We start from the raw sequence: 27101 nt of genomic DNA on the forward strand, positions 1-27101 counted from the left end.
CTAATGGCGACTTGATCACTTAGTAACTTATCATCTTCACATATCGTGCTAATAATTTTCTTCTCTTTCCTCTTTTTTAGTTGCCATGCCAAATATTTCCCAGGCTTATTTGCTCCCTCAAACGACCTCTGATTCATCCTCTTTAAATTCCACTCCAATTCTTTATTGTTCATTGCCGATAACTGTTCCTGCAATATTTTAATATCCTGATATATTTTCTTTTTGCCTGGTCTCTTTTTGAGTTGAATCTCTTTGGCTTTAATTTTTTCCATGATTTCTTGTCTTTTTTCCTCCTTTTTCCTCCTATCTCTTGCATTCAAGTCCATTAGTATCCCTCTGATCACGGCCTTATATGTATCCCAAACCTTGTTTGTCGATACTTCTTTATTCAAGTTGCATTGCAAAAAGAACTTGGTCTCCCTTCGCAGTAACGCAATATTCTCTTCCATTTGTAACAGGTCCTCATTTATTCTCCATCCTCTTCTTTTACTATTCTTACCAAATTTCCACACAATTGGATTATGATCTGAGCCTACCTTTGGCATTATTTCCACCTCTTTAGTCCAAAGCAACAGTTCTTTGGAGGCCCAGATCATGTCAATTCTTGATAGTGTAAAATGTCTTGCAGAATAATATGTATATTGTCTACTCTTGGGGTACTGTCTCCTCCATACATCCTCTAAACTTTCCTGTTTTGTGATTGCAAAAAATGACTTTGGTAGTAGTCCTCTTTTCTTTTGTGTAGTCTTAGATTTCTTGTCCTCCTCCAAGTTCGTAACTCCATTAAAATCGCCTGCCAATATTATTTGATCATAAGACAATTCATCTAACTGTTTTTGTAAGTCCATAAAAAAATTTCTTTTGCACCATTAGGCGCATAAATTCCAATCACCAATGTCTTTTTTGAATTCCAAATTATTTCCACCGCCAAATATCGAGCTTCTGCGTCACTTAACACCACTTTAGGCTGTAGTTCCTCCTTTATATACAATACAACACCCCTCTTTTTCTGTTTGGAGGCAGCTACAAACTCTTTTCCCAGCTTTGCCATTTTCAAATATTTTACATCTTGCTTTCTAATATGTGTCTCTTGTAGGCATACAATTTTACATTTCTGTTTTACAAGCCAGTGGAAAATAACCTTACGTTTACAGGGTGAGTTTAGTCCATTTACATTCCAAGATAGAACTTTACACTCCATGATCAAGCCTTTGTGGGTTTTGGTAAGTCCTTTTCATTTTTACTAATAAAATCCTCCATCTCCTGACCAGATCTGATGCTCTTTCTTGCTCCGCCAAATTCAAATGTCAGTCCCTCTGGTATTTCCCATCGGTATTTTACTTTCATTTCTTTTAACATCTGAACTAGCTCCCTGTATTTCTTTCTTTCCAACAACACCGATCTGGGCAGTTCCTTCATGATTCTTACCACCTTTCCATCAACTTCTAGTGGATTCTGAAACTGTTTGGTCACAATTAATTCCCTTGTATTTCTTGTTGTAAATTGCACAATCATGTCCCTTGGTAGCTTCCTCTGAGACGCAAATTTTGAGTTGATTCTGTACACCACATCTAAGAGAGCTGCAATTTCCTCTTCCTCCTTCCCCAGGTACTCTGCCAAAATTTCTGTAATCTGCTCTCGGGCGGTCTTTTCCTCTGTTTCCGGGATCGAATGAAATCTTAGTTGTTTTTCCATTTGTTTACTTTCCGCGATGGTCACTCTCGCTTTCAATCCTCTCATCTCTGTCTTCTGCAAATCCATCGTATTTTCTACTACCTTAACTCTCTGCTGCGTGTCTGATACGTCTTTTACCAGTTCTGCCATTTCCGATTTAAGTGTCTCTTTAAAGTCTCTAAAATCTTTTGCCATCTCCTGTATCATACCTTTGAGCTCTTTATTGCCTTCTGTAACTTCAGAAACTTTTTTATCAAGATTCTCCATCGCAGCTTGCCACTCCTTCTTCGACATCGTGGGGCTAGATTTACGACGCTCCCGCGAGTCTGCCCTTTTCCTTAAATCCATGGCACTGATTTATTGCCTCCAATTGCTTTAAAAAGTCCCAATTTGCTCGGTTTTTGTTAAAAGTTGTTTTGCTCAGTCCAAAATGTCGGGCGTTTTTTCTCTATGGTTTTAACTTGAAGCAAATGCCCTTACCTTCTTCCAAGATGTCCTACTTCCTGTTTCATTGAAGCCAAAACTTTGTCCTTCTCCGAAATGGCGAACTTCCACTTCCGGTATTAACACAGACCGCCTCTTGCCAGTCTCTTTATGGTCCTGACGTACTTCCTGTTACTTTAATGTTTGCAGCAGTTCTCGCGATATTCAAGCTTTCCCACAGTCCAGTATCTCTTCCCACCGCAGGTATGTAAACAATATCCGATTTTCCGCCTTAACTACAGTTTAACATGTCACTTTTTAAATTTTCCCTTGCTGGAATCTTCCCCTTCACTTAATCAGTCTGTCGCAGTTTTTAAATCCAGTTTTAAACTTTATTGCTTGCTTAAATCTGTCCCGATTTGAGAGATAGCAATCTTTACCTTCTTAAACGTCTTTTCTTGGGTTGTAATCGCTGCTTCTTTTAATCAAACGAATCCGTTTCCCTTACTGCTTATTGAAGCTCGGGCATGTAGGTCTTATGCCAGTAAAGTTGACTCCTGAGCCGCTGCAGAAATCTTAGCAACCCTGTCTTCAGGTGGGACCTCAAGGGCGAGAGAGAGCTCGTTGCTTAGAGCTCCCCACCACCCGAGATCAACACGCCCTCAGGTACAGTGCGTACTTGCCTGTTCTCCGCCTGAGAACAGGGGGCCGCGGTCAATCTGTGCCCCTCCAGCCTCCACAAACAGCAGCACGGACAGCTCAGCTCTTAGAGCTGCTTTAGACTTCCATGGATCCCGAACCGGAAGTCAACGCTATTTTAACTTGATAACAACAACAACGGTTAAAACTTTATCAACTGAACACAGAAAATTCACTACAAATAAAAAGAAAATAACAAAACTAAACTTTAAAAAAAAATCAGAAAAGGAATTGCATTAGTTATTGATATAGCAGTATAATAATATGTGTACTAGGTTCCCTTGAATTCCTATCTTCATTAAAAAAAGAAAAGAAATTTAAGTCTCTCGCCCCTTTCATTGTAGAGATATAAAGGAAAAAGAGTATCTCTGCAAAGGAGGGAGATACAGACTTACTTTTTTAAAAAAATGAAAGAATCTGGTATACATATTGCTATACTGTTGTTATCATTATAGCACAATTCAACTAATGATTTAAAAAAAAAAAAAACCCTTGGTGGCAGGGGAAGAAATGGCTGTCATGATACCCAAGCTTCATAGGAGTTGGGGAACTTGCCAGCCCACCCACCATTTTCCAGGTGAGGGGGTGGGTTCTGCTGCTTGTGATACCAGCAGCAGAAAGAAGCCTATAGCAGGGGCAATGCTGGCATGGTAAGACTGGGGCAAGTTTGGTCATTTCCCTTTTAAAATTTAAAGGGCTGTGGGTGGAGGCCAGGTCTACCCAAGGGAACAGAGTAACTGCTGTTTCTTGGGCCAGCTTCTTCTCTTTCCCTCCCCATTCTTGGGCCTCCCCCAAACCCCTAAACACTCCTGAAAGTCCAGAAGAAAAGAAATGGTTACTCCTGGAGTTTTGGATGTGTTCTGTGTCATTTCAGGTGTCCCTGAACCAACCTGAAATAGCCAACTTTGTGTATAATTTTGGCTCATGTCTACCCAAATGCACATCCCTAGTTCCTTTAATGTTCTCACCCACCCTCCCCCATGTAGCTCCACCCAGAGGCAACATGGATACCGCAAGGGGATGAACTCACGCCGGCGGGCACGGCTCTGTGTTGCACACTCTTTGCCTCTCTGGGAGCTTAGTTTCAGGGCTGCACAAATGGCTCAAAACTGTAGAGCTGTCCCCTTGTTTCTTGCATACAACTGATTGAACTTGACTGCCTGCAGAACAATCAGGGAAAGGTGAGAAAAAAGTAGACTACAAGTAACACTTTCCAACTTCCTGTTGTACCAGTAGGAATCACAACCTGTGAACCCCTAAAGAATTATTTTTTAAAAAACAGAAGTGATAAACAGGGCAGTCTATGTACCACAGACAGTTCTCCATGCGCTATAGGATGGACATTTCTATCAGGGCTTTTTTTGAGGGGGAATGCCCCTGAACGGTGTTCCGGCAGCTCTGGAATCTGCCCATATGATTCCTTCCTCCTTTGGCCCTGTGGGCTCTGCAGAGGAGGCTAAGCTGATTTGAGTTCATCCTGCTTTATTTTCATTTCTGTGTGTGTGTGTGTGTGTGTGTGTGTGTGTGTGTGTGTGTGTGTGAGAGAGAGAGAGAGAGAGAGAGAGAGAGAGAGTGCTTGGGTCCGGTGCGGGCTCTGCAGAAGAGGCTAAGCTGATTTGAGTTCATTCTGCTTTATTTTCATTTGTGAGTGAGAGAGAGAGCAAGCTAGGGCCCAGCGTGGAGAGGAGCCTAAGCTGCTTTGAGTTCATTCTGCTTTCTTTTCATTCCTCTGTGACTGAGAAAGAGACAGCAAGCTGGGTCCAATGCAGGCTCTGCAGAGGGGGTTAGGCTGCTTTGAGTTCATTCTGCTTTCTTTTCATTCAGGGGTTTCTGTGTGTGTGCTGCTTTGAGTTCATTCTGTTTTATTTTCATCGGGGGAACGGGTGGGTGGGGCTGTGTATATGTGCTGCTTGAAGTTCATTCTGCTTTCTTTTCAGGGGGTGGGGCTGTGTGTGTGTGCTGCTTTGAGTTCATTCTGCTTTTCTTTTCAGGGGGTGGGGCTGTGTGTGCGCGCGTGTGGGTGTGCTGCTTTGAGTTCATTCTGCTTTCTTTTCATGGGAGTGGGTGGCACTATGCATGTATGTGTGTGTGTGTGTGTGTGTTGTTTTCATTCTTTTGCTGACTGAAGTTGACACTGTTATGGTTCCCACAGCTTTTGAAAGCAGATTGGTTCTGTGTTAGTTAAATATATCAGGTATGGTTATTTGTATTAGTTAAAATATCACTTATGGTTATTCGAGTTTTGTGCTAGGAATGGATAGCTGTGTCCAAGTCACAGAAGGATTTCATCAACATCAGCATAGAGGTGTTCTTATGTCTTAATACCTGTAACTCAAATGGTTCTTCCCCCCCCCCCCCTCAGCTGATTAACATCACTGAAATTGCAGTGGACATATAGGTGTTAAGGAAGTTTTTATGAATATTGTTTGTCTGGGACATTGAAATATTTATGAGAATTTCACAATGTCACGACAACTTAGCCATTGGTAAGGTAGAATTGGCAGGCAACAAAAAAAGCCATTTTAAACTAAGTATAAATCTAATGCAGCTAAAGTAGAGCATCTAATTTAAAATTGCTCCAGTAAAACAAAACCCTCCCTGAAAATTTGAAAATTCAATATTCATTATTAGATTAGGAATTTCAGACTCTGTGGAGTTTTGAGAAAGAATTTTGGATTTTTTCCCCTACACTGGCAGAGGGAATCTGTTAGAATTTAGATTTGTGAGATGGGTTTTGGATTTTTAGAGGCCCCCTCCTTCTTGCATATTTCAAAATATGATTTGAAAGAAATGAAATGTTTGGGAAAGGGAATGGAAAATTTCACTTTTTGTAGAGGATACAGAAAGGGAAAAAAACCTTTCTCATAATAATGTAATTTCCCAAGCTTACTAACATTTATCTCATCGTAATGCATTGTGCTGAGTTCCGGGAAGTGGTGTCACTTCCGGAAGTGACGTCATCATGCATTTCCAGGAGCGTGCACATGCGCGTGCTTTGCATGCGCACATGTGGTAATAGAGAATTGCACCACCTCTTTTCTCAGAAAAAAAGCCCTGCATTTTATTATATATTTTAAAGCCAGGTTTCTAGTCCCTTGGCCTGTCTATATATCTCAGAGACCACAGAGGTGGTTGAAGGAGAACCAACCTAGGTGAAAATGCATTAAAACTGAAAAATGTTGTATAACATCATATGCACTGTGCTGTTTAAAAAGAACTGGGATTTTAAAAATCTGGGATGACGGAAGATTCCTAATGCATTGGCTCAACTTCAAGAAATGAGACCCGGTACTTGGAAATTCCAAAATCCAGTGAGAAATTTAGACGTAAATATGTCTGACCCAATTCCCTAATTCATTTTAAGAATTCTCACAGTTAAACTTGTATTAACTGACAGAGCAAGATTCACAGAAAAATCAGAAACAAGAGCATTACAGGGGAACCAATTGATTTTAACGGAAATCCAGCCCGAATTCCACTAATTTCCCTCCAGAAATTCCCTCATAAAAAAAATCTTACCTCCAGCACAGATGGCTGAACATTTTGTCCAAGAGACATACTGCCACAAGTATTGGGCTACAGTGCTACGGGCGATGGGTGCATTGAATTTATACCGAATCCCTTGCAATTCTTCCCGCACGAGAACCTACAGGGTGAGGGGGATGGGTGATTGGAAAACAACATCATAATATCAGCAGGTGGATGCTCTCTTTTGTGGGTACTACCCCTAAAGAATATCCTACTACCTTCACAAAGGTGTGTCATAGTGGTTAGAGTATTGGACTGGGACCTGGGGTAACCAGGTTCAAATCCCTCACTCAACCACAGAAGCATGCCTGGTGACCTTGGGTCCATCATAATCTTGCTGCCTAACCTAGACTTACAAGGTTGTTGTTGTAGGGACTGAGGGGGAAACAATGTGAAACACCAGTTTGGGTCCCTTATCTGGAAGGATTTTATTTATTATTGTTTTATTTAAATGTAAGTCTCCTTGATTTCCTGAAAAGTAGGAAGGCGGCTAAGAAATTTTTTATATATGTCATTTATAGTCCGTCTTTCTCACTGAGACTCAAGGCAGATTACATAGCGTGAGTTTAGTATAGTCAGTATCAAGGTCATTTCAATAAACAACGCCATAGGGTAAATAAATGCAAGTTAACAAAGACATAACATTAGCAAAAATCCAATACAAAGTTGAAGAAATGCTGAAACTGAGCATAAGCAATTCTAGGGCTGACATTAGACATACCTAAAGCAACAGGTAGTACATAATAATGTCTGGAAAAAATGCCCCAAAGGCCCCTCTTCCTTTTTTATCTGAGCCGATTCCACACGGCTTACTTGAAGCGGGACGTTGCGGAACGTTGCGGATCATGCCGGAAAAAACATGGAAAATCGCATTTTCTCGCGCAAGAAAATGCGATCTTCCGCGTTTTTTCCGGCATGATCCGCAACATTCTGCAACGTCCCAGCTTCAGGTAAGCCATGTGGAATCGGCCCTGGTGGAGATTTTTGTGTGTGAAATCATACCCCACCCCCCAATTTGGTACCAACCATGATGATGAGGGTGATGTTGGTTGGACCAAGGGCCTCCAGGGACTCTGGCTCGTCCTGAGCGCGCCGGTAGTGGAAGGTGGTCCCAGCAATGTCAAATCGCCGTGGAGGGTCTATAGAGAGCTTCCCGTTGATAAAGTATTCATTGTTCTCTCCTCTTACAGCTGGAAGGACAAGTCGAGAGAAAGTGTCTATGAGCTAAACTACAAGAGACGAGGATGCTCACGTGAAGGGAGTCGCATGGTTAGCCAGGACACTGAGTTTTAAAAGAGATCGGAAGGCTCTGTCAATTTCCCCTCTCTGCAGAGTCAGCAAAGATTGCTCCTCAGAGGGTTTGTTCATTTCCTCTTCACCTCCTAGAAGGGGAGGTGAAATTGTCAGTGTCTTCAGGAGGTGAAGAGGAAATTAACAAACCCTCTGAGCAGGGATCTCCCTGGCTCTATAGAGAGGGGAAATTGATAGAGCCAATTTCTTTTAAAACTCAGATTCCTGGCTAACATTGCAACTCCCTTCACGTGCACGTCCTCGTGTAATTCGTCTCTTGTAGTTTAGCTCTATGAATCAATACTCTCCAGGATATTTTATACTGAGAAAGAGAGACAGAGATGCTTTTGTTGGGTCATCAGTAGAGATGATACCAAATTTTGTAAGCTGACTAGCTTGCTTGGAATCCCTGATGCCCATTTTTCCCTGCTGAAATTAACACATTTTTAACATTATTTTTGTGTATCAGTTGCTTGTAAATGGTCTCTTGTGAAGCTTTTCTGTCAAGCCTGTGCTGAAGGAAAGTAACACTACGTGCGGAACACATCTGTGGGGTCCAATCAACCTTTTGATACTCATTTATATTTTCGCCCACATTTTCAGTTGTCTGCTTCCTATCAATGTTTTTGTAGATTCGTTTGTACTCCATACTATGCTGTATGTTTTTAACCTGGAATTTACAGTGCATTCATAATACAGTGTATGTTGTTTATATCTGTAACAACACTGCCATGTTGATCTATGGAAGTTGAAACAAACTTGAACACAGTGTATGTTTTACAGGAAATTTTCAATGAGAAAGAAACGGCATAAAAATAAATGATCACCAGTTGAATCTGCATAGGATGGAGTGAAACTAAAACAGGGACAATTTCAGGTGGGTAGCCATGTTGACTTGCAGTAGAAAAGCAAGATTTGGATCCAGTAGTACCTTAGAGACCAATCAGATTTCCAGGGTATGAGCTCATAACCTAGAAATCTAGTTGTCTCTAATGTGCTACTGGACCCAAATCTTGCTCTGAAGCAGGGATGTTTATGTCCAGACAACATGGATGAGAAATCCAAAGTTGTCCCTAGATATCAGAGGGAAATGAGGCCAAATGATTGCTATGTTGCTCCACCCAGACAAGACAGCAGGGCAAAATAAAAAAAAGAAGGTTCTGGAGTCAGGATGGAGGGAGGAGAGGCTGTTTAGAAGGATGGAGGTGGATGAAACAGCGAGAGGGTACCTGAAGGTTATTGGGGGTTAGGGACTTTACAAGGTTCTCACCCAGATAGTTCAGAGAAAGATTGAGTTCTCGGATGTCGATATGCACTGATCCCTTGGGAATCCATATCACCTCTTCATAGCCTAGAAGACAAAAAGGAGGATATGAAATTTATCTAGGCCGTTTCCAGACGGCCCCCTGCCTCGCGAAACGTTGCGCGTCGTCGCGCAGAAAACGCGAAATATCGCGTTTTCTCGCGCGAGTTTTGCGCGACGTCACGCAAAACTCGCGCGAGAAAACGCGATATTTCGCGTTTTCTGCGCGACGACGCGCGACGTTTCGCGAGGCGGGGGGCCGTCTGGAAACGGCCCTAGTCCCCCCCCCCCCCGTTCCTTCTCCTATACTGCACAAAATTAGTTTCTAAACAGAGAGATAAACAATGGAAGGAGCAAAGTAGAGAAAGGACGTAACTGGTAATCAGAAGCCTCTCCCATTAATGTTTATCTTTTTTCTTTCTTTCTTTGGCTTAGTAGCTAATTCTTCCCCCCACCCCCAAGAAGTTGGGGCACAAAAAGAACAGCAAAATCAACCACGAACCAGAGAAACAAGCAGACATAAATACCAGGGAGGCAAAGGTGGGGAAGGGCTCCTGCCTTCTTCTCTCTGCATAAGTTTACCTGAGCCCCCCTGTCCCAGGTGGGACAGTTTTCTCATCAGGTAAAATCTGGCCCCACGCGAGCTATTCTTTGCAGGGTGAGTACAACACGTAGCCCTAGTGTGTTCCTGGCTTCCCTTAAGCTTTGCAAGACAGATGTTGGCAATCTGAGCAAAGGTTCAGCTGCCAACCTTTCTACCTCATGGTTCACTTATGTTAAAAACATCACTTTATTGGGATTTCACTCTTTGCCTTCTTTGCCCCCTTCCAAAACATTGGAAACATTTTCAGAGTTGCAAAACTACAACAGGGATTCGGGGTGGTTTGTGATGTCACCAGCTCCTGCCAACAGGTGTTTCCCAGAGGATGAATTTCTCCGTTCAAATTCCACCTTCACGAATGTTTTTTTTAAAAACAGTTCATCTCAGCACTGAAACGGTGTGGCTGTCTCTAAAACAGCAAAATGATCTCTACTTTTCTCTTCTTGCCATGAAAGTTAAATACAAGATCATCCTCACCTCCTTCGGGCAATGAGTGGTTGAAGATTCCTTCGATGGTTTCACAGGAGCTTCCGTCTCCCCCACATACTCGGCATTTGTCCTCCTTAGTATCTGAGCCCAGGATACGATCACAGCCCACGTGCTTACAAGAGAAAGACAGTGTGGTGTACTGGTTAGCACATCAAACTAGCAACAGGGAGACCCACCGACATTCAAATCTCTGCCTTGCCGTGAGGCTCACTGGGAAATCCTTGGCCTGCCACAATCTCTCAGAGCCAGGCTACAAGAGACGAATTCCACAAGGACATGCATGTGAAGAGAGATGCAATGTTGGCCAGGATACTGAGTTTTAAAAGACAGATCGGAAGCCTTTGTCAATTTCCCCTCTCTACAGAGCCAGGGAAGATGGCTCCTTAGAGGGTTTGTTGATTTCCTCTTTGCCTCCTAGAAGGGGAGGTGAAAGTGACAGAGCCTTCTGGAGGCAAAGAGGAGGCAAACCCTCTGAGGAGCAGATCTTTGCTGGCTCTGTAGAGAGGGGAAATTGACAGAGCCTTCTGATCTCTTTTAAAACTCAGCTTCCTGGCTAACATTGCGACTCCCGTTACGTACACGTCCTCATGTAATTTGTCTCTTGTAGCTTAGCTCTCAGCCTATCCTAGCTCACAGAGTTTTTGTACGGATAAAATGGGGGAGAAAAAAGCCATGTACACTTGTCCCAAACAGGAAAAGTGGGATAAAAAAATGTCACCAATAGAGGTGTCTTCTACCTTCCTGAATCCTTGTTGGAAAGAGCTGCCTTCAGATACCCTCCACGCCTTTTTGAAGTATGATGGTACCGATTTTAAAACTATTCTTCTTCTGCACCAAGTTCCTTCCATCTTTTCCCCATTTCAACATTTTTTTTAAAGGAAGGATACTTCAGAAGCAAGCAATCACGAGTTCTTTCCCTGATTCAAAACCCACATTCAGAAGATACTTACAAGATCAGCTTGGGTCAATCAAAGCAACAAGGACCCTTATGGTACTTTTGTTAGTCTTTAAAATGCCACAAAATTGTGTTGTTTCAGCTTTATGGCTACTCCTCTGAAATTGGCCAATCACCCTTTCTGAGCCGAAGCGCCCTGGCAGGGCTGTTTCGAGGAGGAAAAAAAGAAAAACGGAAGGCTCGTGTAGGCTCCCCAGAGCTTTTTGGAGGATTAATGATGACTGTAATCAGAAATCTATCTACTACATTTTTACTTCCATCCTTCAATCGCAACTCAGATTGAGGAACATGGACACAGAAGAGGAGCCTTGCTGGATCAGACCAGAAGTCCATCTTGACCAGTAGCCTGTTTCCCCAAGAAACTACCCCAGTGCCTCTGTGATGCCCACAAGTAGGTCTTGAAGGCAACAATACTCTCCTGTTCTTTGTTTCCATCATTGGGCATTAAAAGATAGACATGGAGGATCCATTCTTAACTATCCAGGCGAATAGCATCAATAGCTACATCCATGCTCCTTATCAGTGTATCTAATTATCAATATAGACAAATCTATGGATACTTAAATCCAGAGATTGGAGCTGTGGACAGACAAGCCAGATCTTTTTACACACCTGAAAAATACTCGAGGTTTAGAGAAAAAACTGAAATTTAAAAAAATGCATTGGGGGTTAAAAAACCCAAAATAATAGAAACAGCACTTGTAGCTTTAAGAAACGAATGCCCTTAGTGGGTATTGCTAGGCAACCATAACAGTACTGTCAACTTTCAAGTCTTGGTTTCTGTCAGTAAAAGGAATCGGGGAAGGTTCCGAGCCGTTTCCAGGCTGTTCTGGCATTAGAGGGTGCACTCCCTGGGGCCGGGGCCGGCAGCAATCATCATGCCACTTGATACCAGGCAACTTACGTAACTCACCCGGACCCAGCTGCTTGCTCCTGTTCAATAGTAGCCACCCCATGAAAGTCAGTGTGGTATAGTGGTTAGAGTTTCAAGTAGGGTCTGGGAGACCCAGGTTCAAATCCCCACTCTGATGTGGAAGCTTTGTGAGTGACATTAGTTCAGTCATACACACTCTCTGCCTAACTTATCTCAGAGTGTTAGCATGAGGATAAAATTGAGGAGTGTGATATACGCTGCTCTGGATTCCCATAGTAGAGAAAGGCAGGGTAAAAATGAAGTAGAGGACAGTGCCCTCAAGTCATGGCTGACTTATGGCGACTCCTGGAGGGGTTTTCATGGCAAGAGACTAACAGAGGTGGTTTGCTATTGCCTGCCTCTGCAACCTTGGTCTTTGTTGGACGTCTCCCATCCAATTACTAACCAAGGCCAACCCTGCTTAGTTTCCGAGATCTGACGAGATCAGGCTCCCCTGGGCAATCAGTCAATAAATAATAAATATAGCCAAAGATGTGCGTGCATGAGGAGTGCTGTCAAGTCGCAGTCGGCTTATGGCAACCCCTGGGGTTTTCAAGACAAGAGATGAACAGAGGTGGTTTGTCATTGCCTGCCCCTGTGCAGTGACCCTGGACTTCCAGGCTGGGCTTCCATCCAAGTACTAACCAGGGCCAACCCTGCTTAGCTTCCAAGATCAGGTGAGATCAAGCTAGCCTGGGCTATCCAGGTCAGGGCAGCTGAAGATGGGGGGGGGCAGATAAAAGGTAGGTTGGTTGGTGAGTGGGAAGGAGAGAAGGAAGCGGGAGAAGGTGAGGTTATGGGGGTTGCCAGGAGGAAGGAAAGAAGAAATAGGTGGGGAAGAGATACAGGGGAAGTAAGGTAGCCCTGTAAATCCTTGCATGTTCTGCACCTTGCAATTGGGCCACTCTCAGCAGGCAGTGCACAATTTGGCTGGAGTTTTCCCAGGGAGAGACTGCCAAGGGAAGAGAAGGAGGGAAAGCTGGAATGGGGGGTGGGGGTTGGTGGGTGAAATGATCAGGTGACTGGTGGGTGGAAAGGAGAGAAGGCAGCAGGAAAAGGGGAGAGGCTATGGGAGTTGCCCGGGAGGGGGGGGAAATAGTGGGGAAGGGGAAATGAGAGACCCCCTGCAAATTTCTGCAGGTCCTCCGCTTGTGCTTGTATAACCTTTTTTAAAAAACATTTTTGAAAGCTACTGCCTATCACTACATCTTTCAGCAGTGACTTTCACAAAGGGACACAAAACAAGCATTGCTGAATCAAATTTCTGTTTTCTATAGCGGCCAGCAAGGGAATTATAGCCCAGGACTGGGCACATTCATACTGTAAGAGGCTCCTACCAACAGGCACCTTCCATGGGCTGAACTTCCCCATCTATGTTGAATTGCATCCTCTAGTGAAGTGGGCAGTTGTGAACAGGATGCAATTCAGCATAGATAAGTGCACAGTATTATATCTGGGACACAAAAATGGGAAGCACAAATACAGGATGGGGGATACACTTCTGGGTAGTAGTGTATACAAAAGAGATCTTGGAATAAGAGCGGACTGCAAACTAAATATGAGCAGTCAGTGTGATGCGGTGGCAAAAAAGGCAAACTCAGTCTTGGGTTGTATCAAAAGGGCCATTGCATCGAAATTGCAGGAGGTCTAGTCCCCTCTATACTGTCTTGGTCAGGCCGCACCTGGAGTACTATGTGCAGTTCTGGAGGCTTCTCTTCAAAAAGGATGTGGACAAAATCGAGAGGGTGCAGAGGAGAGCAACGAGGATGATCAGGGGTCTGGAGACTGAGCCCTACGAGGAAAGGCTGAGGGCCTTGGGAATGTTTAGTTTGGAGGAGATTGAGAGGGGACATAATTGCTCTCTTTAAGTATTTGAAAGGCTGTCATTTGGAGGAGGGCAAGGAGCTGTTCCAGTTAGCAGCATTGGATAGGACCCGAAGCAATGGGCTTAAATTACAGGCAGAAAGGTACCAGCAGGATATTAGGAAAAAAATTTTCACTGTCAGAGAAGATCAAAGGTGGAATCAGCTGCCTAGGGAGGTGGTGAGCTCCCCTTCACTGGCAGTTTTCAAGAAGAGGCTGGATGAATACTTGTCAGGGATGCTTTAGGCTCATCCTGCACTGGGCAGGGGGTTGGACTAGAAGGCCTGTATGGTCCCTTTCAACTCTGTAATTCTGTGATTCAAGATTCCAAAAGGAAACCATTTTCCTCCGTTGCTTGCCCTCCACTCTGAGGTAGACTGCTTCTGTCCATGAAGGTTCCACTTAGAACAGGACTTTTTGCTTCCAAATTCCAACACAGCCTGAATTGGTTTACACTAAAGAAACTGCATGCCCTGATCTGGATAGCCCGGGCGCGCCTGATCTTGTCAGATCTCAGAAGCTAAGCAGGGTCAGCCTTGGTTAGTAATTGGATGGGAGACATCCAAGGAAGACCAGGGCTGCAGAGGCAGGCAATGGAAAACCATCTCTGTTAGAGCCAAGCTACAAGTGACGCCTGACACAGGTTGGACACTTGTCAGCTTCCCTCAAGTTTTGATGGGAAATGTAGGCGTCCTGGTTTTACAGCCTGGCTCTCCATTACAGCTGCAAGACCAGGATGCCTACATTTCCCATCAAAACTTGAGGGAAGCTGACAAGTGTCCAACCTATGTCAGCCATCACTTGTAGCTTGGCTCTGAGTCTCTTGCCATGAAAACCTTGTCATGCCCCATATTGACTTTCTGCGTGCGATGAGGAAAAATGAACTGATGATTTGTAGTTTTGATTTTTAAGATGATAGTCAGTTTGGCGTAGTGGTTAACAGCGCGGGACTCTAATCTGGAGAACTGGGTTTGATTCCCCACTCCTCTGCTTGAAGCTAGCTGGGTGACCTGGGGTCATTCACAGCTTCTAGCTTTCTCAGCCCCACCCACCTCACAGGGTGTTTGTTGTAGGGATAATTATAACATACTTTGTAAACCGCTCTGAGTGGGTGTTAAGTCGTCCTGAAGGGTGGTATATGAATCGAATGTTATTAAATTTGGGAAAAATAAATAGAAGGGGGGGAAGTATGGAAAAGGTAAATTTTGGAGATACTAAAACTAAAATTATAATGCTTGTTAAAATATGACAGGTGTTGTAGAGAAAAATGGAAAAAGAAACATTATTTTTCTTGGTTATTGTCAATCTTTGTTCTTTTTCTTTCTTTGTATTAATTTTTCTTTACTCTTTTCTATTTCTCTGCCCTTTTTACTGGGTTTTTCATCTTATTAATAAAATAAATATTTCTTTAAAAAAAAACCTTGCCAGGGGTCGCCATAAGCCAGCTATAACTTGAGGGCACTCTTCACCCCCAAAGAAACTGCACACCAAACCAGAGTCATAACAACCTGTTAGTCAGGGTGGCATGGTGCTTAAAGTGAAGAGCAGTCACCTTGCATTCTCCGCTTACGCAAATGTCATTGGAGTCCTGGCGGCAAGAGGTTCCGTCCACCACAGCTGCAGCACGTTCTGTATAGAAGTTGAAACCTTCAGCAAGGCAGTTGAGAGAGCAGGACTTGACGCCTCCTGGTGGGAGAGGGAGAGGAGAGGGCTTCAGCAGAGGGCAGATATCTGTTACAACAACTGTTAATGGAAATAACAGACTGCGAAGTAACAAGTAAGGTGAAATATCTGGGAATTGAACTGACTGCAAAGAATATAGATTTATTTAAAAATAACTATGAAAAATTGTGGACTCAGATAGAGCAAGACCTGATTAAATGGAATAGACTGAATTTGTCATGGTTGGGAAGAATTGCAGTAGTTAAGATGAATGTGTTGCCAAAAGTGATGTTTCTGTTACAGACAATACCAATCATCCGAGATTCTAAGCAGTTTGAAAAATAGCAGAGGAAAATATCAGTTTTTGTTTGGGCAGGCAAAAAGCCTCGAGTGAAAATGAAAGTGTTACAAGATGCAAAAGAAAGAGGCGGAATGCAACTGCCCAACCTAAGACTTTACTATGACGCAATTTGTTTAGTGTGGTTGAAAGACTGGATGATGCTGAAAAACCGGAAACTACTGGCCTTAGAAGGATATAAAAAAATATTCAGATGGCATGCATACTTATGGTATGATAAAGTAAAAGCGAATTCTATGTTCTTACATCATTATATTCGGAGGAGCCTATTCATAACTTGGAAGAAGTACAGAAATTATCTACAAGATGGAATCCCCTCATGGGTGGTTCCATATGAATAGACCCGAGAACTGTCGATAATGAACAACAGTGTTTAACATACAAGGAGATAACCCGAATGGAATTTTCTAAACCCAAAATAAAGACGCAGGACGAGTTGTCTCCAAATTACGATTGGTTTCAGTACAGACAGATTAGAGACCTTTATAATTCGGACTGTGCGAAGGGAGGGATAAGAATGGAGAATTCGGAATTAGAACAGGCACTTTTACAAGAGGATAAAAAGGAAATCTCTAAGGTATCTAAAGTGCTGTTGAAATGGTATACTGAAGATGAAACAGTCAAAGTGCAAATGGTGAAGTGGGCTATAAATTTTAACAAGGAAATAACAATGGAGGTGTGGGAATACCTGTGGAAGAATACAGTGAAGATCACGACATGCACCAATATTAAAGAGAATGTCTACAAAATGATTTATCGTTGGTACATGACACCAAAGAAAATTGCGCTAGGGAATTTGAATATGTCTAATAAATGCTGGAAATGTAAAAAGCATGAGGGATCTTTGTATCATATGTGGTGGACTTGTGAGGTAGCTAGGCAGTACTGGGGGGAAATAATAAGAGTAATAAGTGAGATTTTACAATTTCAAATTAATAAGAACCCAGAACTCCTGCTACTGAACTTGGGAATGGAGGACATTCCAGCACAATATAGGACATTGCTATTTTACATGACAGCAGCGGCTAGACTTTTGTATGCGCAAAAATGGAAAGTGCAAGAAGTGCCAACTATTGAGGACTGGATATATAAATTGCTGTACATGGTGGAAATGGACAAAATGACAAGGAAATTGAGAGACCTTGATCCAGGACAGTTTAACACGGATTGGGAGAAGCTGAAACAATATCTAGTAAAGAAATGGGAGGTGGGAGGAGAACTGTGGCAGTTTGAAAACTACTGAAATATAATAAAAGTAGAGGGAGGTGACTTTACCGAGGGGTGAAGAGGTAAATGAGAATTTCTAAGCAATTATTTTATTAGACTATTATATATAGTATTAAGTATAATAGGTGTTACTATAAGAATTATAATGATAGAAAATAACTAATTATAAGGATAGACTAATTAATATTATTTCTGGCAAAAATTGTACAATGTATTAAATTGATTGAACTGGTTTGGAGGTATATATGGGTCAAATTGGTTGACTATTTTTGGAGGATAGTTGCATAATGAAAGAGTAATATAATTACATAATTAGAACAGTACGAAGATAAGACATGTAGAAAAAGTAATATACAGAGTATAAGTTAAATTGGTTGACTTATATTGAATGTACTGTTTATAGAAATATTTAAAATTATGCTAAAAGAGGGATAAATTGTTTGTCCCACAGTGAAGACGGAATTACAAGATAGAGTATAGAGTATCCAAATTAGCTAAATGATTATTATCAAAAGAAAACATGCCATGAATGTATTATTTAGTTATGTATTATTTAGTTGTTAAAGTAAGTAAGAAGACAGAAGGAACACTGTGTTATATAGATAAGCTTAGAAAAAAGTGAAAGTTTATGTATGATAGATAGAATAAATCTAAAATGAGTAAGGGAAAAGGGACAAGGGGTTGGAAAACTGTTGGAAGTCAATAAAAAGGGGGGGGAAGGGAGGGGGTTAGAATTGGGAAAATTAAAGGAAACTGATTGTAATGTAAAATTTGATGATATCTAATCCAATAAAAATTTTATTAAAAAAAAAAAAGCAGAGGGCAGATATCTGGAAGCAACAATGTGCTTTCTAACAACGAAGGGGCTTTCCTGGGGATTCCCTAATTGTGCAATTCAGGTAGAGATGCTACCGAGGTTTGCAGGCACACTTTCTCAACTTGAAAAATCCATATTCTGATTTCACTTCTCCTTGACTCAAATCAGACTTGTGGGTCTTTGTTTGGGTATTGGTTTTTTTCCTCACCGTGTTTTTTTAAAAGTTTTTTTAACTTTAAAAATATCATCCAAGAAACCAATGGGCAAAGAGCCCCAGCGCTGAAAAAGGGCAAAATCAAAGAAATAAAGACAAGCAGGTTTGTACACTCATATCTGATCTTCCTGTGAAGCCCAGAACCTGTAAAGGAAGGTTTCAGGCAAGTGTCTGCCCTCTGCCAACAGACAAAAAAATAAAAATAAATGGATAACTAGGGTTAGGAAACCCAAATGAACAAAAACAGGGGAATGCAAAATTCCACACAAGGTTGCAAGCAGAGCTCGGAAAAAGGGCCCTTTTCACACTGCTTACCTGCTGCCGCAACATCACGAAATATCGCGCAAAAAACGTGGAAGATAGCGTCTTCTCGAGAGAGTTTTGTGCAACATCGCGCAAAACTCTCGCGAGAAGATGCTATCTACCGCGTTTTTTGTGTGATATTTCGCGACATTGTGGCAGCAGGTAAGCAGTGTGAAAAGGGCCAAGGCTGAGATCAGTGGATCTCTGGCAGCATTTGTTTTTGGGCCTGAAGGTTCACAGCCATAAGTCAGAATCAAGAAAAGGAACATGTAGACATAGGGGTTCTGACTATCCTGGGCAGAAATCTGGTCCAAGTGCCTCTAAGCAGCAATTCTTTATTTTGAAAATTAGCTGTTCCCCCAGAATAGCTGTTTTACAAGGGGAATGGGGGAGAAGAAAGCCATTTAAAGGTTGCCTAACGGCCTCAAAGCCATCTTCTTGGCACAATTCCTGTTTCCTCATTATGTGTGGCTGGGTAGTGGACACACCCTCTTCATCATGGTCTGGAGTGAGACACTGCCTGAATTTCCAGGAAAAACTAAAAACCAGCATTGGTTACGGTGGCAAAACTTAATATGCTTTGCATGAGAAAGTATTGTGTACTGAGCCTGGAGCTCAGAATGATTTCAGCCAAAACAATGCTCTTTATTGCAAGCCAGAACAGACAGATGACAGCAGACTACTACTACACACATAAGCAGAACAGCAGCCCTCAATAAATACACACAGGGCTTTTTCAGCTGGAATGCGGTGGAACGGAGTTCCGGAACCTCTTGAAAATGGTCACATGGCTGGTGGCCCCGCCCCCTGATCTCCAGACAGAGGGGAGTTTAGATTGCCCTCCACGCCGCTCGGCGCGGAGGGCAATCTAAACTCCCCTCTGTCTGGAGATCAGGGGGCGGGGCCACCAGCCATGTGACATTTTCTCCAAGGGCAACCCACTGAGTTCCACCACCTCTTTTCCCAGAAAAAAGCCCTGAATACACATAAACCCCTCCCCAAGAATAGCCAGTAACCAATAGGAACATGTACTTTACAATACCATCATTTGCATGAACTATATACAATGTATAAAATAGGCAGGCCACTGATGGGTCTTTATTGGAGAGGACCGATTGGCTGCTGCCCCCAGAAAGTACCCAATGAATGTGCAGACAAATGTAACCAATGATAGTAAAGTGCAGGCAAATGTAACCAATGGGAATTGCAGGCATATGGAACCCTGTCATAACCTGAAGCTCAGTGTGTAACAGTGAATACATTCAATATAGCAATTACCTTAGAGGCCTTGTTTGGCCTAACTCAGCCCAATACACAACAGAAAGGGAAAGTATTCCCATTTTAGACTGGAACTAAATTTTAAGGGGGGGGGGGGAAATCAGCACAGGGGGAGAGAATCCAGCGCAAAAATGGAGACTTGTAAATTTTGTTTCACGCAAGAGAGAAACAAGATCAAAATGGGGATGTTGAAACTGAAACAACCAGCTTTCAGAATTTGCTCTCATCTGCCCCCCCCCCAAAAGTGCTTTCTTTGTTTAACAAGATTAATAGTAAGGTTGCCAGGTTCCCTTACCCTCCCAGCTGGGGGGGGGACTTGGCACAGGCGCATACACTCCCGGAGTAGCATGATGATATCATTTCCAGGAAGTGACATCACCATGCAGGGCCCAGGAGCACTCCTACACTTTGAAGCAGGTTGATTTGGGTCCCAAACAGGCTTGATTCGGCCCAAATTGGCCCGCTGTGAAGTGTGAGAGAGCTCCCAGGGCAGCATGATAACGTCATTCCCAGAAGGGCACCTGAGAGGCCTGCCTTCCATTCCCCCACCCCCACCACCGCTGGCCAAGGGAGTGCTGGCAGGGGACGGAGGGTGGGAAGGGGGGATCCCCTGCTTCCACCGGGGGACCTGGGATGAAGTGCGGGAGAGGGGGACAGGACAGTGAATGACCAGATTGAAGCCATGTTCCCAAGCCCCACACTCACCACCTCGGTATGTCTTCCAGGTGTAATATTTTCCTCGGAAAGGGATGGTATCAAATTCAGCGCATTGCACCTCTCGGAAGTCCTGTGAGCCGGAAGGGCAATCCTGATGGAAAAGAAAGATGTCAAAAGATCCAGAGGAGTTAGCCATGTTAGTCTGTAGTTGCAAAATAGTAAAGAGTTCAGTAGCACCTTTAAGACTAACCAATTTTATTGTAGCATAAGCTTTTGAGAACCACAGCTATCTTCATCAGATGCAGTGTCAGATGCATCTGACGAAGAGAGCTGTGGTTCTCGAAAGCTTATGCTATAATTAAGTTGGTTAGTTTAAATGGTGCTACTGGACTCTTTACAAAGATGCTCATGTGACTGATACCTGCCAAACACTTACTGTACTCTGACCTACAGCTTGAAAACATTGTGATGGTATGGGTTCACAGGGGGAGGGAGTGGAGACAGCCTGACCTGTAATACAGAGGACAAGAAATTCATGGAGAATAGTTCTAGCAACAGCTACTGGTCATGACAGCAATATGGAACCCTCCATGCTCAGAGGCATTCTACCCCCGAGTTAACAGATGCTTAACCTTCACTTGGGCAAACTGGAGGACTGTGGTCTGGACTCTAGGAGGGTTAGATGGACAGGGAGCTGGCTGGATAACCACGCCCAAACAATAGTTGTTAATGGCATCACATCTAATTAAAGGAAGGTGTCCAGTGGAGCGCCACAGGGCTTGGTTCTGGGCCTAGTGCTTGTCAATATTTTTATAAATGATCTGGACAAGGGTGTGAATTTGCAGATGACACCAAACTCGTATGAGTAGGAAACACCCTTGAATATAGAAATACAACTCAATGAGATCTGAACACACTGGGAAAGCAGGCAGATTTGAACAAGATGTGATTTAACATGGATAAGTGCCAGGTTCTCCATCGGGGCAACAAAAATTCAAAGCCTGCATACTGGATGAGGGATACACTTTGGGGGTAGCAGTGTGTATGAACAAGATCTTAGGATACGGGTGGATGGGAAGCTAAATATGAGAAGTCCATGTGATGCAGCAGCAAAAAGAGGTGAATGCAATCTTGGGGTTATCAACAAAGGCATAACATCTAAATCACAGGATGGCATTATCCTATACTGTGTTGGTGAGGCCTCACCTGGAATATTGTGTGAAGTTCTGGAGGCCTCATTCCAAAAAGGATGTGGACAAATTGGAACGGGTGCAGAGGAGAGCAACCAGGATGATCAGGGGCCTGGAGACCAAGCCCTACGAGGAAAGACTGAGGGACCTGGGCATGTTCAATTTGGAGAAGAAATGGTCGAGGGAAGACATAATTACTCTCTTTAAGTATTTAAAAGTATGTCACTTAGAGGAGGGAAGGGAACTGTTTCTGTTGGAAACAGAGGATAAGATTAGAAACAATGGCTTTAAACTACATGAGGGAAGGTACTGGCTGGACATTAGGGAAAACTTCTTTATGTTAAGAGTAATCCAGAAGGGGAATTGGCTGCCTAGAGATGGTGTGGGTTCCCTCTCACTGGCAGTCTTCAAGGAGTGGCTGGACAAATCCTTGTCAGGGTTGCTTGAGGCTGTTCCTGCACTGGGCAGGGGTTGAACTAGATGCTCTATAAGACCCCTTCCAACTTTATGGTTCTATGATTCTCAGCATCTGTCTACACAAGACACCTGGGTGCGTGTTTGTCAAGTCCTGGGAAACACAATGTTAGCTGGGAAGTGTAGTTTTAAAAGACAGAGCCGGCAGAGATTGCTCTGGAGGAGATGGATTCTCTCACAGCCCTCTGCTGCCTCTGGGGTGCTGGACTGTCTCCCCTTCCAGAGCCTTTGTCCTGCTGCCCGGCCTGATGACTGACACTGTGCAACTAGGCCACAGTTCTTGTGCGTAGAGGCTTCCAGGATTACGGAAAGAGGAAAAACTGAAGACAGGGTGGGTGGGAGATACAGGTAGGTTGGGTGGTGAGTGGGAAAGACGGAAGGAGGTAGAGAAAGGGAAGATTCCACAGGCACTTTCTGAAAAGAGAAAGTGGAAATAGTGGAGGAACAGAAATGAAATATCCCTACAAATTCTTGCTAGTTCCTGTACGTTATACATGATTTCAAAAAATATGGACTCTGACACTGCTGATTAAATTAATGCATTATAATAGATGAAGAATTGGGAAGGTAACAAATAAATGATAAAAAATTGAGCCAATTTATAATGTAGTGCAATGATACTGGGTTGGTTTTTTTTTGCAAAATACTGTGTATGATTGTAGAAGTGATGAACATTCAGCATGGAGAAAGGCTGTGAAATACATTGCCAGGTCATGCTCAAGAAAATAACTCACATAACACCATGGCTGCCCACAGTTAACACAAAATGACCTTGGTACTCACATCCGTGTTACACGATCGATAGCGCTTCCTTTCCCCAAGACAGTATTTCCCTCCAATGGTTGGTCTTCAGAAAAAAAATAAGATGAAAACAATTGTTATATCCCAGCAATGGCACTGTAAAGGGAGCCTCGGGCATTGGTGTAAGATTGCTGCCACATAACGGACAGAGAAGAAGCGGCCTCTCTTGGGCCATTCCATCCACCATCCACGCACCCTGTGCCGGAGGGTACACACTCCCTTTTGTAGCACATGAAGACCAAGCTAATAATGTTCAATCTACGCTTTCCAGTTTTACACTGAAAGTTGCATTCACTCCCTACTGCAGCATAACAAAGGCTGAGCCAAGCACCTTCATGCGATTACTCACCGGGGACTGTCGCAGTAGCGGATGGATGAAGAGACGCCACCCCCACACGTTCGGCTGCACTCTCCCCAAGAAGACCAGCCCCCCCACGCTCCATCTACACCTTCTGGCTTCGTGCCAAAGGGTACACATTCTCTTTTGTAGCACCACTGAGGGGGGGGGGGTGGAGAAAAAAGAGAATTTCAGAAACCAAAGGCCATTTGCACACACTTCTGCCTCTTTCTTTGCCAACCCTTCTGTCCCTGCCCACCTCCCCAATTCCTAGCTTAACTGAAGAAAGGACTTGCCAAACAGTTATTCATCTGTGCTGAAGACAATCCGCATTGGGCTTTCACTTCTACAGGTTTCATCAACTCAGACTTTTATTATCATGACTAGCTTGAAACCCATGCCTCGCTACAGTATTTAACTACTTTAAATCCAGTTATCTGATTTTTACCTCAGAACACAGAGTTCCGCAGCTGACCAATCAGAGAGAGGGGGGTGCAAACAGGCAGGTGCCTGCCAGCCATACAGGAAAGCCAGGCCCCACAGAGAGATTGGCAAGACTGGGAGGTGCATTTTACCTCAGGACACATTCAATAGCAACTGCACACTGTTTAGAATGTTGGGGGCGAGGACCAATCAGGCCGCATACACAAATGACCTCTGTGTCCCAACTCTCTCTGTGGTGGGGGAGCGGGGGAGGGAATGAGGTGTGGAATGTTGTGACCCCCAATCAGCTCACATATGCAAATGACTTTGAAAGGCTGGCCCAATCAGAGAAGAGTGGCTGAGCTGGCAGTGGGCAGGGGTACAAGCAGGCAGGAGCCTGCCAGCCACACAGGGAAGCTGTATCCCTTTGAGAAAACACATTTTACCCCTTTTTACCCCCTTAAGGGGCGAATTTCTTAAAATCCCTTCTTAGTGGGTGTTTACATCATGAAAGAAATGTTCACCCCAAATTTCATGTTTCGAGGTCCAGGGGTTTGGGCTGAGCGTTGACGAGTCAGTCAGGACACTTGTCTTTATATCTATAGATTACTGTCAAATGCTCTTGTACAGGTCAGGGAGAAGAAGGAAGGTGTGGCTCCCATGTCCAGGGAGAGAACCTTGATGAGTGGAGGTGTTCAAAGACTGCATCATGGAGAGCCGTTGCCAGTCTGAGCAAATACTGCTGACTTTGATGGATTCAGTCCAGTGTTCAAACCACCCTTCTGCCCTAATGCTCATGGGCTGTTCCTGGACTTGGTGCGCTGCCTCACAGGGTGTGGCAGTGGTCCTTCTGCCCTAATGCTCATGGGCTGTTCCTGGACTTGGTGCGCTGCCTCACAGGGTGTGGCAGGATAAATATGTGATACAGAGATAACTGGAAGGGATTTCAAGATATGGAGGGGGAGAAGCTTCTGTTTTCCTCGGTCAATCGCAGTATTGCTATGGCTAGGGCCTTCTTCTGAGGCAGAAGCAATTTTGAATTTCTCCTCCTTACTGTTGCAACATGCACTGCATTTCCCCCATAAAAATCTGTGCACTTTCTGGCTTTATTCTGGCCTCAAAACCAGCCTTATATATTATACAGATATGAGACGTATAAATGACACGTTTTGTAGGTATGCTAGTTTGGTGTAGTGGTTAAAAGCAGCAGGACTCTAATCTGGAGAGCCAAGTTTGATTCCTTCTCCTCCATTTGAAGCCGTCTGGGAGACCTTGGACCAATCACAGCTGTCTCGGCGCTCTCTCAACCCCACCCACCTCACAGGGTGATTGTTGTGGGGATAATAATAACATTGCAAACTGCTCTGAGTGAGCATAAAGTTGTCTTGAAGGGCGGTATACAAACCGAATGTTGTTGTTGTTATTACTATTATTAATATCTACATTGCACATAGACAAATGCAGAGGGTGTACAAAATGCAATCCCACCCCGGGAACTGGAGAATTGGTCAGTGCAAATATAAATGAATAGGGAAACAAGGGGAAGTAGGGCATGCCATCTCAGCCCGAGCCCCGCGGCCATGGATCCGGGGCCACTTACCCCCTTCTCTATGGTGTTCGTTTGGCAGATGGTCCCCTCTGCAGCAGGGATGCTGTTGGTGATACAGCGGTTGCTCTTACTAAGACACCAGAGCTCATTGCAGACTTCCTGAAAAGTGAAAAACTCGTCAGTGGGTGGGATGGAGAAAAACAGGGCCAAGGCAAAGAATGGTAAGGGAAAGAGCGGGACCGGGATCTGCAGAGAAAGCATTTCTGCTTCCTGAAATGTTGGAAAATGTCACCTCCAAACCCTAAGCTCAGCGCCGTGCCAAGACGCCACAATAGCTCCCATACGGAATCCTAAGGATAAGTGGAACTTCAAGACTCATGAAACACAGGAAGTCATAACAAGAAAGCATCTCTGAGTAGAATGAGACGTAGGGACTTCATTTATTTGGTGAAAATTGTATGGGGATTTCTGTCTTCCGGCACGGTAGCATCCTATGTTCAAAAAACTTTTCTGCAAAAGCTGAAGTGCCATTTTCATAAACTGGATCCAAATCCTTGTGTGTCACACACACATACATTATGGTGTGTCATGTTTTGCATTCAAATGGACAGCGGCACAGATCTGTTCCACATTCCAATTGGGTTTAATTGCGCATCCCATTCCCCAATCAAAAGAATATATTATAACTGGCTTAACTGCACACCAGCTTTCCTCATTCAAGGGACAGGCCCAGATGTTGTACACAGTAATTGGCTTAACTGATCTTTCTGACCTGCACATTGTGTTACCCATTCTGAAAGACAGGCAACAATCCAGATGTGCTCTATGTTACAATTGGCTTAATTGTGCATCATGCTTCCCCTTAAAAAAAAGACAGTGGTATGTATAAGTTCATACAGGTATGAGCTATTTCACACAACTGGTTTAATTATACAAGAGCTTCCACACGTTGTTGCACCGCTGCCATGCACAATTAAGTCACTGTGCTTTTTTCCTGTAAATCTGGCAAGAATATTCATAAATTTACTGCCTATTGGGGGATACTTATATTGCAACAGAGAACACGTGTATGCCTCTCTAAGTAGAGAAATCAGAATATTCTTATGATCCCTACTATGGGCAATTCATTGGGCAGTAAGTATGAATGTACACCAATATCAACTGCTGGTATACCTGACCTGACACATCTTGATAGGCATCCTAGTGGGAGACCCCCATCCTGCCCAACAGCCTTCAAAGATGGCAGACAGGTAGGCAGAAGGATGGTTTACAGGGGCCAATACCCTTTTGGGACCAAGAGTAAAAGCAGGAAGGCTCTCTACCCCATATTTACACTGGCGAGATTTAACTCCGTACTGAAAACGGCACTGCTCGTCCGCATCGTAGGCCTGGCCAGGTGCCACTGTTGGGTAGACAAAGTCCTGCTTGGGTGGGGTGTTGGTTAGGCACAGTCCCATTCCAGAGCTAGAAGAAGGAACAATGAACTGGATGTTACTGGGGGTGGGAGGGACACTCTGCAAACAGGGAAAGGAAATATGGTCATAGGAGGAGGACGGGGAGAGAGTGATCCTTACTCCAAGAAGCTGGTGATGTAATCTCGACTACACGTGGACCACACAAAAGGGTTGGTCTTCATGGTGATGTGGGCTGCCATGAGCTTGGCCGTCTCCTGCCCCCGGGAACCACAGCTGTTTCCAACTCCATCATGGTTCATGCCAAACCTTAAAAAATTCAACAAGAGATGAGGTGAGATCCATAGACACTGACTTTGCTGCACGGAACTGCACCTCTAGATACCCCTCTTGGCAGCTAATCAACTGGGCAGTAGGAGACAGAGGACAGCTGCTCGCAAAGACCCACTGGCACACCTACTCTCAAGTTAAGTTGCACACAACGAGCTGAAAGGCAGCGTAGAAATCTATAAAATAAATAAATACATCCATGAGCCTCGAAGGAGAGCAGAGTGGCGGACAAGTCTCTCTCACAAGAGCTATACAGGCATGGAAAGGTCTGCAGATGGAAAACTGGTGCTTTTGTTATGAAGCACTAACTTCAATTCAATTCCAAACCAGG

The 27101-nt window shown here is 43.8% G+C and overlaps 1 protein-coding gene across 2 annotated transcripts in view; it reads right to left on the reverse strand.

Moving 5' to 3' along the window:
• ADAMTS10 (ADAM metallopeptidase with thrombospondin type 1 motif 10) overlaps window positions 1-27101 on the reverse strand; it is a 65611-nt gene that overhangs the window by 12157 nt on the left and 26353 nt on the right. For both annotated transcript variants that reach the window (XM_054981507.1, XM_054981508.1), the window contains 12 exons: window positions 26603-26749; window positions 26351-26492; window positions 25080-25187; window positions 23069-23214; window positions 22702-22765; window positions 20303-20405; window positions 15291-15424; window positions 9996-10119; window positions 8885-8965; window positions 7351-7514; window positions 6316-6442; window positions 3827-3956 (listed from right to left, as the gene is read on the reverse strand). In XM_054981507.1, the coding sequence (XP_054837482.1) occupies window positions 3827-3956; window positions 6316-6442; window positions 7351-7514; window positions 8885-8965; window positions 9996-10119; window positions 15291-15424; window positions 20303-20405; window positions 22702-22765; window positions 23069-23214; window positions 25080-25187; window positions 26351-26492; window positions 26603-26749 (1470 nt within the window). The remainder of the gene's footprint in view (window positions 1-3826; window positions 3957-6315; window positions 6443-7350; window positions 7515-8884; window positions 8966-9995; window positions 10120-15290; window positions 15425-20302; window positions 20406-22701; window positions 22766-23068; window positions 23215-25079; window positions 25188-26350; window positions 26493-26602; window positions 26750-27101) is intronic.

Source organism: Eublepharis macularius, chromosome 5 (assembly GCF_028583425.1).
Source record: "Eublepharis macularius isolate TG4126 chromosome 5, MPM_Emac_v1.0, whole genome shotgun sequence".
Lineage (NCBI taxonomy): Eukaryota > Metazoa > Chordata > Lepidosauria > Squamata > Eublepharidae > Eublepharis > Eublepharis macularius.